The 11,261-nt window shown below is 43.4% G+C and overlaps 1 protein-coding gene across 1 annotated transcript; it reads left to right on the forward strand.

Moving 5' to 3' along the window:
• Positions 1–594: 594 nt before the first annotated feature.
• On the forward strand, positions 595–3,197 carry scpp8 (secretory calcium-binding phosphoprotein 8). The gene is made up of 3 exons (XM_061981070.2): positions 595–702; positions 826–902; positions 2,145–3,197. The coding sequence occupies exons 2-3, from the start codon at positions 843–845 to the stop codon at positions 2,823–2,825; spliced, it is 741 nt and encodes a 246-aa protein (XP_061837054.2). The 5' UTR covers positions 595–702; positions 826–842; the 3' UTR covers positions 2,826–3,197.
• The last annotated feature ends 8,064 nt before the right edge of the window (positions 3,198–11,261 follow it).

Below are 11,261 nucleotides of genomic sequence, written 5' to 3' on the forward strand. Positions count from 1 at the left end.
TGTAATGAGCCGTAAGATTACAACTGGTAAGTTAAAGTATTGTTATAACTTTAATGTAATTAAACACAGTTACAGTAAATTGCTGCAAAGATACTCTTACTACCATTTTAGCCAATAATTTGCTGTTTTTTCACAGTGTATAAATGCTTTTAGGGCACAGTCATACTAGGGAAAAAACTGAAAAGTGTATTTCCTAAACGGTTCACATTAGGTTGGAAGCACATGCTTTTCAAAATAAGTCATATTGTTTAAATGAAGAGCTGTACAAGTGCAGTCCCTTAATGATTGTTTCATAAGTATCATGTCTTAATAGTTGTAACCATAAAGTTTTGGTAATAAAAGTATACAACATCCTTATTCATTGACTCAAGTGAACTGAGTTTCCCAGCCAATCATGTGTTGCACACCCAGATGTTTGCTGAAGAAACAGATATATTTGCGACATGTCATCTCATGTGAAGTACAGGCTGTCTTCATGACACATGCGGGGAATCTTCTTACTCAACCCTCCCCTCAGTCCTATGACAGCCCTGCCCAGCCTCCCTGCACACCATACTTAAGCATCACATAATACCAAATGTCTCACACATCTTTCTGGAGTTGACATACACTCACTTACAATACAATACACCATACATGCATACATACATACATACCTTTTAATACAAGGACTTCACAGCTATTCCTGTCCCAAAGGGGAAGGTAAATGAATAATATGTATTTTATTTGACTCACTTTTACCCTTTTTGGCATTTGCAATCTTTGGTTATATGTATCCTGTTGTATTCATTTATTTATTTATTTTAATTTGTTTTGCTTTTGCAGACTAGGACCAGCCAGAGATGACACTTCTATCATCTCCACTCATCTTTTTCCTTCTTGCCACAGCCTGTAGCAAACCAGTAAGAATTAATTTGAATGAATAAGTATTCCATGTCTACTTAACTGTAAAGTTAAGTGAAGTAATTCTATTGTAAATGGAAACTATGACAAAGGGCGACATCGTTTTTTTTCTGGAATGTGTGTAGTTTATTTGTTGTGCTATATCAGGGGTCGCCAAACTTTTTGACTCGGGGGACCGCATTGGGTGAAAAAAATCCTGGCCAGTGCCTGTGTATAAATATATATAAATATATGTATATATATACACGTTAGGTAAGTGAAAAACTATTTGATCCCTACAAGCCTGTTTTGCAGGTTTCCCTGCTCTTCAGGGGATTTTATAATATATATAGTATAAAATATATATATAATATAACATATAACAATATATATAATACAACAAAGCTCTATCCCGGTATTGAGTACTGCATAACGGATAAACCACAGGGACCTTGACTATATATATATATATATATATATATATATATATATATATATATATATATATATATATATATATATATATATATATATATATATATAATTACATATATATATTATTATATGTTATTTTATATATATTTCATATTATATATTTTATAAAATCTCCTGAAGAGCAGGCTTGTAGGGATCAAATAGCCTCTGTGTTTTTTCCTGATCTAACATGTATATGTATGTATATATATGTATATATATATATATATATATATATATATATATATATATATATATATATATATATATATATATATATATATATATATATATATATATATATATATATATATATATATATATATATACATATATATATATATGTATATTTCGAGCTCGATGAATTCACGTTATCGATGGGAAAATGCATTTTTAGACAATATAATTTGCCTGAGCGGCTAAGAGACACAGAGAGTAAGAAGCGGTAGAAAATGGATTAGAAAGGACTGATTTAAAAAAATAATAATTACAAAAATATATATATATATATGTATATATATATATACATATATATATATATATATATATATATATATATATATATATATATATATATGTATATATAAAAATATATATGTATATATAAAAAAAATATATATATGTATATATATATATATACATGTATATATATATATATACATATTTATTTATTTTTTAACTTGGGGCTTCCCGCGGGCCGGATGTTGGACGTTGGCGGGCCGGCTTCAGCCCGCGGGCCGTAGTTTGGGGACTAAATGTTTTTTTGTTTTTTTATCTTCCCTTTAAAGATTGCTGAGAACCGGCACCAAGATGCTGATCAGCAAAAACCGGGATCACTGGATGAGTACGACGGAATCTCTGAGTGGCTTTCTTCTGGCTCCAAAGTAGCTAAAGCACATGACTTATCTGCGTCCAGAGATTTTTCCGAGAGTCAATCCACCGAGGGCACGTCGCAAGAGTCAACTGAGGAATTAATGGCAGAATCCCTAAGGGAATCATCGAAAAAACCTTCGGAGGAATCATCTGAAGAATCCTCAAAGGAATCATCCGAGGAATCCTCAGAAGAATCTTCGAGCAAATCATCTGAGGAATCATTTGAGGAAACCCCAGTGAAATCTTTTAAGGCACTCACAAAGGAATCGTCTCAGGAATCATCAGACGAATCCTCAAAGGAATCTTCTGAGGAATCATCTGAAGAATTTTCATCTGAGGAATCATCTGAAGAATTTTCAAAGGAATCATCTGAAGAATCCTCAAAGGAATCATCTGAAGAATCCTCAAAGGAATCTTCTAGTGAATCATCCGAGGAGTCATCCGAGGAAGTTTCTGCCACAGGTGATCCCACCATGTCGCCCACTGCCACAGCACCAGACACGACATATGACGGAAGAACCCCCACACCCAGTCCTGCACCCACAACACAGAACATGGATGAGACAACTACACCTGAAAAAAGAGGAGACAATTAAGACGGTGAATAACTAAAAAAATATGATGTCGTTCCTTTTCTTGTTCCTTTCAACTTTGAATAATATTGTGACTTAATATTGTATTTATTGAATTACTATGCAATTATTACAAATTAACATGATTATTCCTGCATAGAATGTATTTAAATAGTTTATGATGCTCATGTATTTATGAATACATATAGTCTCACATTAAAAGAGACTCCAAAAATGTTGAAAAAAAACCTAAACAATAAAAAATTTTGAAATGTTCATTTTGTCACACAAGACATTTACACTGTGCATGCAATGTGCAGCATGAGTCAGAAGGCGTGGAGCCCTTCGTTCTCATATCGTTATTTAACTGCTGGCTAAATAAAAGTGTGAAAAATACTTGAATGGCTCTATGTAATGTTTAGAACCTTTTATTGAGTTTAAGCCAGTGACGTGCGGTGAGGTTGATGGCTGGTGAGGCACTGACTTCATCACAGTCAGATTTACAAACATATGAACCCTAAATACTTTCTTATTCACCATTTGATTGGCAGCAGTTAACGGGTTATGTTTAAAAGCTCATACCAGCATTCTTCCCTGCTTGGCACTCAGCATCAAGGGTTGGAATTGGGGGTTAAATCACCAAAAATTATTCCCGGGCGCAGCGCCGCTGCTGCCCACTGCTCCCCTCACATCCCAGGGGGTGATCAAGGGATGGGTCAAATGCAGAGGACAAATTTCACCACACCTCGTGTGTGTGACAATCATTGGTACTTTAACTTAACTTTAACTTTACACATACAAACTGTAGCACACAAAAAAGCACATTTAATTAAAAAAAAAACGTTATTATGGTCTTACCTTTATGTAATATATTGGGTTGGAGGCAATAACCAGGCAAGGTGATGAAGTACGTCTCTTTACTGTAGACTTCAGAACAGACTCAACACACTTGACGTCAGGTGCGCAACACCAGGTAAATCGTTGGCCAACCAAAAAGTAACCACAGTACGCTATAGCCAACATTAACCAGGAGATGGCAACAGTCAAACATAGATCACTCTATTACATTCCTCCCCTTTTAGAAATGTAGAAGTTACTCAATAGAAATAAACAACCCAACCAAAAAATGCAGCAGCTCAATAAGAAGCCAAAAAGTGCAAAAACAATAATGTTCGTGTTGGAGGAGTTGTGAATGAATGAAATATGAAATCCGTGCTGCAGTCTGCAGGTGTGCCTAATGTTGTGGCCCTGCAGTCATTCACAACTCCTCCAACACGAACATTATTGTTTTTGCACTTTTTGGCTTCTTATTAAAAAACTTTTTTAAATAGATTCAATCTTGCACGTGGAAAGTTTAAGTGTGGGCTTTAGTTGATATAACACTCCCGTCAGGGGGTGCATTCTACGGCGGGAGTGCATTCTCTACCACCAGGAGGCGGGATTACTGCGAGCCTCACACAGTGCGTCTTCGCAGCAGTTTTATGATTGCGCAGCACAAGAAATACGTTACACACATACAGTTGTTGACAAAATACACTGTACATTATATACCTCAGCTAACTAAACTATGGAAATGTATAATATAGTTCATATAGCAATACGGTCTCACTGCACAGCAGACCAGCAGTTAGCCGAGTCCACAATCCATGGTGAGGCACTACTGAGTGACGTGCCTCAACTGGCTGCTGATCACCGTACCGTCTCTTCTCAGTATTTGAACGGCAAATGTGAAAATTCAGCGATTTGGAATAAAAATAATCTAAAACTGGTGAAGTTAAATGGAAAATAACTGTATAGTATAATCACTGGATACATTTAACAATTTAATTAATTTTTTTTCTTTTTACATTTTTTTTCTTTCCATGATGGAAGGTGAGGCCCCGCCTCTAGTGACTGCACGTCACTGGTTTAAGCACATATTTTATCATATACCCAGGGGTCGGCAACCAAAAATGTTGAAAGAGTCATATTGGACCAAAAATACAAAAAACGAATCTGTCTGGAGCCGCAAAAAATGACAAGCCTTAAAGTCTTATAATGAAGGCAACACATGACGTCCATCCATCCATCCATCCATCTTCTTCCGCTTATCCGAGGTCGGGTCGCGGGGGCAGCAGCTTAAGCAGGGAAGCCCAGACTTCCCTCTCCCCAGCCACTACGTCCAGCTCCTCCCGGGGGATCCCGAGGCGTTCCCAGGCCAGCCGGGAGAGATAGTCTTCCCAGCGTGTCCTGGGTCTTCCCCGTGGCCTCCTACCGGTCGGACGTGCCCGAAACACCTTCCTAGGGAGGCGTTCGGGTGGCATCCTGACCAGATGCCCGAACCACCTCATCTGGCTCCTCTCGATGTGGAGGAGCAGCGGCTTTACTTTGAGCTCCCCCCGAATGACAGAGCTTCTCACTCTATCTCTAAGGGAGAGCCCCGCCACTCGGCGGAGGAAACTCATTTCGGCCGCTTGTACCCGTGATCTTGTCCTTTCGGTCATGACCCAAAGCTCATGACCATAGGTGAGGATGGGAACGTAGATCGACCGGTAAATCGAGAGCTTTGCCTTCCGGCTCAGCTCCTTCTTCACCACAACGGATCGATACAGCGTCCGCATTACTGAAGACGCCGCACCGATCCGCCTGTCGATCTCACGATCCACTCTTCCCCCACTCGTGAACAAGACTCCGAGGTACTTGAACTTCTCCACTTGGGGCAAGATCTCCTCCCCAACCCGGAGATGGCACTCCACCCTTTTCCGGGAGAGAACCATGGACTCGGACTTGGAGGTGCTGATTCCCATCCCAGTCGCTTCACACTCGGCTGCGAACCGATCCAGTGAGAGCTGAAGATCTTGGCCGGAGGAAGCCATCAGGACCACATCATCTGCAAATAGCAGTGACCTAATCCTGCAGCCACCAAACCAGATCCCCTCAACGCCCTGACTGCGCCTAGAATTCTGTCCATAAAGGTTATGAACAGAATCGGTGACAAAGGGCAGCCTTGGCGGAGTCCAACCCTCACTGGAAACGTGTCCGACTTACTGCCGGCAATGCGGACCAAGCTCTGACACTGATTATACAGGGAGCGGACTGCCACAATAAGACAGTCCGTTACCCCATACTCTCTGAGCACTCCCCACAGGACTTCCCGGGGTACACGGTCGAATGCCTTCTCCAAGTCCACAAAGCACATGTAGACTGGTTGGGCAAACTCCCATGCACCCTCAAGGACCCTGCCGAGAGTATAGAGCTGGTCCACAGTTCCACGACCAGGACGAAAACCACACTGTTCCTCCTGAATCCGAGGTTCGACTATCCGGCGTAGCCTCCTCTCCAGTACACCTGAATAGACCTTACCGGGAAGGCTGAGGAGTGTGATCCCACGATAGTTAGAGCACACCCTCCGGTTCCCCTTCTTAAAGAGAGGAACCACCACCCCGGTCTGCCAATCCAGAGGTACCGCCCCTGATGTCCAAGCGATGTTGCAGGGTCTTGTCAACCAAGACAGCCCCACAACATCCAGAGCCTTAAGGAACTCCGGGCGGATCTCATCCACCCCCGGGGCCTTGCCACCGAGGAGCTTTTTAACTACCTCGGCAACCTCAGCCCCAGAAATAGGAGAGCCCACCACAGATTCCCCAGGCCCTGCTTCCTTATAGGAAGACGTGCTGGTAGGATTGAGGAGGTCTTCGAAGTATTCCCTCCACCGATCCACAACATCCGCAGTCGAGGTCAGCAGAGCACCATCCCCACCATACACGGTGTTGACACTGCACTGCTTCCCCTTCCTGAGGCGGCGGATGGTGGTCCAGAATTGCTTCGAAGCCGTCCGGAAGTCTTTTTCCATGGCCTCCCCGAACTCCTCCCATGTCCGAGTTTTTGCCTCCGCGACCGCTGAAGCCGCACACCGCTTGGCCTGTCGGTACCTGTCTGCTGCCTCAGGAGTCCCATGAGCCAAAAGAACCCGATAGGACTCCTTCTTCAGCCTGACGGCATCCCTCACCGCCGGCGTCATCCCTCACCGCCGGCGTCCACCAACGGGTTCTAGGATTACCGCCACGACAGGCACCAACTACCTTGCGGCCACAGCTCCAATCGGCCGCCTCGACAATAGAGGTACGGAACATTGTCCACTCGGACTCAATGTCCAGCACCTCCCTCGTGACATGTTCAAAGTTCTTCCGGAGGTGGGAATTGAAACTCTCTCTGACAGGAGACTCTGCCAGGCGTTCCCAGCAAACCCTCACAATGCGTTTGGGCCTGCCAGGTCTGTCCGGCATCCTCCCCCACCATCGCAGCCAACTCACCACCAGGTGGTGATCGGTAGAAAGCTCCGCCCCTCTCTTCACCCGAGTGTCCAAAACATGAGGCCGCAAATCCGATGACACAACTACAAAGTCGATCATGGAACTGCGGCCTAGGGTGTCCTGGTGCCAAGTGCACATATGGACACCCTTATGTTTGAACATGGTGTTTGTTATCGACAATCTGTGACGAGCACAAAAGTCCAATAACAGAACACCACTCGGGTTCAGATCCGGGCGGCCATTCTTCCCAATCACACCTCTCCAGGTTTCACTGTCGCTGCCAACATGAGCGTTGAAGTCCCCCAGTAGAACAAGGGACTCACCCGGGGGAGAACTCTCCAGTACTCCCTTGAGTGAATCCAAAAAGGGTGGGTACTCTGAGCTGCTGTTTGGCGCGTAAACGCAAACAACAGTCAGGACCCGTCCCCCCACCCGAAGGCGGAGGGAAGCTACCCTCTCGTCCACCGGATTGAACTCCAAAGTGCAGGCTTTGAGCCGAGGGGCAACAAGAATTGCCACCCCAGCTCGTCGCCTCTCACTGCCGGCAACGCCAGAGTGGAAGAGAGTCCAGCCCCTCTCAAGAGAAGTGGTTCCAGAGCCCTTGCTGTGTGTCGAAGTGAGTCCGACTATATCTAGCCGGAACTTCTCCACCTCACGCACTAGCTCAGGCTCCTTCCCCCCCAGCGAAGTGACGTTCCACGTCCCAAGAGCCAGCTTATGTAGCCGAGGATCGGACCGCCAAGTGCCCTGCCCTCGGCTGCCGCCCAGCTCACACTGCACCCGACCTCTATGGCCCCTGCTATGGGTGGTGAGCCCACTGGAGGGGGGGACCCACGTTGCCTCTTCGGGCTGTGCCCGGCCGGGCCCCATGGCGACAGGCCCGGCCACCAGGCGCTCGCCATCGTGCCCCACCTCCGGGCCTGGCTCCAGAGGGGGGCCCCGGTGACCCGCGTCCGGGCGAGGGAAATCTGGGTCCTTGGTTTGTGTTCTTCATCGAGGTCTTCGAGCTGCTCTTTGTCTGATCCCTCACCTAGGACCAGTTTGCCTTGGGAGACCCTACCAGGGGGCATAGAAACCCCCGGACAACATAGCTCCTAGGATCATTGGGACACGCAAACTCCTCTACCACGGTAAGGTGGCAGCTCAGAGAGGAGAACACATGACGTAAGTGTCTATATTAGCTATAATAGCCTACTATCAAAATGACTATGTGTCGCAGGCTGAAGCAAATCTTCGTTGACAGAAATGTTGACATTTTATATTTATTCTACACATTTTTACAACATCTCCGCGACCCCGAACAAGACAAGCGGTAGAAAATGGATGGATGGATTTTTACAACATTAGAAACCATTAGTAAATCAGAGGCTACTCAGAAGGTGAGATAACTCCTGGAAATGACTGGCTTTTAATGGCCAAAGGTATAGATGTGTGTGTCCAAGTTAAAGGAAACGACAGGCTGTCTTCTTTTAAAAGATTTATTACAATCCTTGGCAAGCTAGGTAATGTTTGCTGTGGTCTGGAACAACATGGCACAAAAACAACTATCAGAAATGCAGCCAATATTACGTTTGTACATACAGATAATGTGTCATGAGACATGCAAAACTAAATTAAATACAAAAAAGATCAAAGTAAAAGATATTAAATGAGCTCAAATATACCTACAAATGAGGCATAATGATGCAATATGTACATACAGCTAGCCTAAATAGCATGTTAGCATCGATTGGCTTGCAGTCATGCACTGACAAAATATGCCGGATTAGCACTCCAACAAGTCAATAACATCCACAAAGTGCACCTTTTGTGTATTCACGCACAGCATAAAACTTTTGGTGGACAAAATGAGACAAAGAAGGAGTGGAAGATTGTACATGTAAACAAACTGTTGCGTCACAGTCCACACTATGGTGAGTTCAAGAACCGCCGAAATTAGTAGGACAAAACAATACTGTCATCAGTGAAGCATACACACAAACATATTAAACAGTGGGCTTTCTAACAATTGGGAATGTTTGTGTCATGTTTGTCCTCAAACAAAAAACATACTAAAACAAAAAAAAGTATTTTTCCCCCATCTTTTTCCATATTCAATCCTTTTTTAAAAATGCTCCAGGAAGCCACTAGGGCGCCACTAAAGCCGCGGGTTGCTGACCCCATGTCATATACCAATGGTAAATTACCTACCTTATGCCATCTAGTGGAAGAGCATTGCATTGTTCCGGCACTAAAGTATTATGTCTTGGCATATACAGATGCACAAAAGTACATTATTTGGTACAGTACGGTGTGGTTTATTACAAGTTATATGAAACAACATCACATGCACAATGAAACATGTCTGGAAAGGATTAGGACAACGCAGATATTATTTAATCCAGCTAGCGCCGGTACGGACAAGTTTCACAGTGTCTTGGCTGAATGAGCAGGTATCGGACACCTCGGTCTCCTTGGACGCATCCTCGCTCATCCATGCAGACTGGACACTGGCCGAGAGTTAGTAGGCGGCCAAAAATGGAGTCGGCTCTCTTGGTTGCTTTGTTGGGTCTGCTCCAACAGAGCCTTTTCCGTTGCCGCCCCTAAGCTCTGGAACAGCCTTCCCCTCCACATTAGGTCAGCCCAGAGCCTGGGGGTCTTCAAAACCCTTCTTAAGACCTACCTCTTCTCGCTGGCCTTTGACCTGAGCTGAGTCCGCCCACTAGGCCACCATTTCTAGTCCCCCCCCACCCCCACCCTTCGCTTTAGTTTGTATTTATTTTATTTATTTATTTTTTCAATTTTTCGCACTTGTATTATTATTTTTATTTTGCAATTTTTACTTTTTATTCGAACCCTTTTACCGTATTGCTTTTGCACTATCTTGTTTAGCTCATTCATTGTTTATGTTCTTTGTTTGTTTTTGTTTTGTTTTTTTGCTCTATGCTTTTTTAACATGTAAAGCACTTTGGTCCAATTTAAGAAGTTGTTGTAAGCGTGCTATATAAATAAAGTTGCCTTGCCTTGCCTCCTGTCTCTGGCCATGCTCCCCCCGCCCCCGCAGACGATGGCGTTGAACACAGCAGAGGCCACCACAGTGTATATGTTCTTTTTTTTGTTTGTTTGTTTTTTTGTAGTTTTAATTTTGTAGCTGTATGTAGAAATGACTGGTTGCATCAGTTCTGCTCCTTTATTGTCTTTAATGTCCTTTGTGTTCTTTAATGTTTGATGTTTCCCTCTTACTCACATGCTTATGTGTGCTATGGCTTTGAGGTTTTTTTCTTAGCCTCAGCCTGGGTCCCTTAGCATTTACCTGTTTCTCATCTTTTTTTATAAGGGGTGCCGGAAGTAAGCAGACCCGTAAGCGATCCTGTTCTGTCTCCATGTAATGTTTGTCTGCTCTTGAATGGGATTGTGCTGAAAATCTTAATTTCCCCTCGGGGATTACTAAAGTATTTCTGATGTCTGTTTCCTTTGATTATATTTTTTTAATTGAATTGTGTTCACTTCCTGTGTAAAAAAAAAGAACAAAAAAAAAAAAGGAAAATGACAGATTATCGCATGTGCAGAGTTGGGAAAAGGGAAGGAATACAAATTTGAAAACAAAATTAAACATTTATTAAAAGCAGTGGCGAGCCGTGCATTTCCCACCTAGTAAGATGTCTTACTAAGTCCGACTTAGACTTAGACTTAGACTTCCTTTTTATTGTCATTCAAATTTTAACTTTACAGTACAGATAAGAAAGAAATTTCGTTACATTAGCTCATGGTAGTGCAGGATAGAAAAGCAATAAGGTGCATATATAAATAAATAAATAGGTTACTGTACAGATAAATATATTGCACTTTTTCACATGCATCCACGTTTATGGATGTATGTTATATTGCATACTTGCCAACCCTCCCGGATTTTCCGGGAGACTCCCGAAATTCAGCGCCTCTCCCGAAAACCTCCCGGGACAAATTTTCTCCTGAAAATCTCCCTAAATTCAGGCGGAGCTGGAGGCCACGCCCTCTCCAGCTCCATGCGGACCTGAGTCCGCTTTCCCACAATATAAAGAACGTCTAGAGTAAATCAGTCCGTCTGCCGTAAACAGCAATGTTGTGACACTCTTAAACAGGACAATACTGCCATCTAGTGCATTTGATGAAAGCACTTTTGTGTGTGCCACATATCAATGCATCATCA

Source organism: Nerophis lumbriciformis, linkage group LG20 (assembly GCF_033978685.3).
Source record: "Nerophis lumbriciformis linkage group LG20, RoL_Nlum_v2.1, whole genome shotgun sequence".
In the NCBI taxonomy this organism is placed as follows: Eukaryota; Metazoa; Chordata; class Actinopteri; order Syngnathiformes; family Syngnathidae; genus Nerophis; species Nerophis lumbriciformis.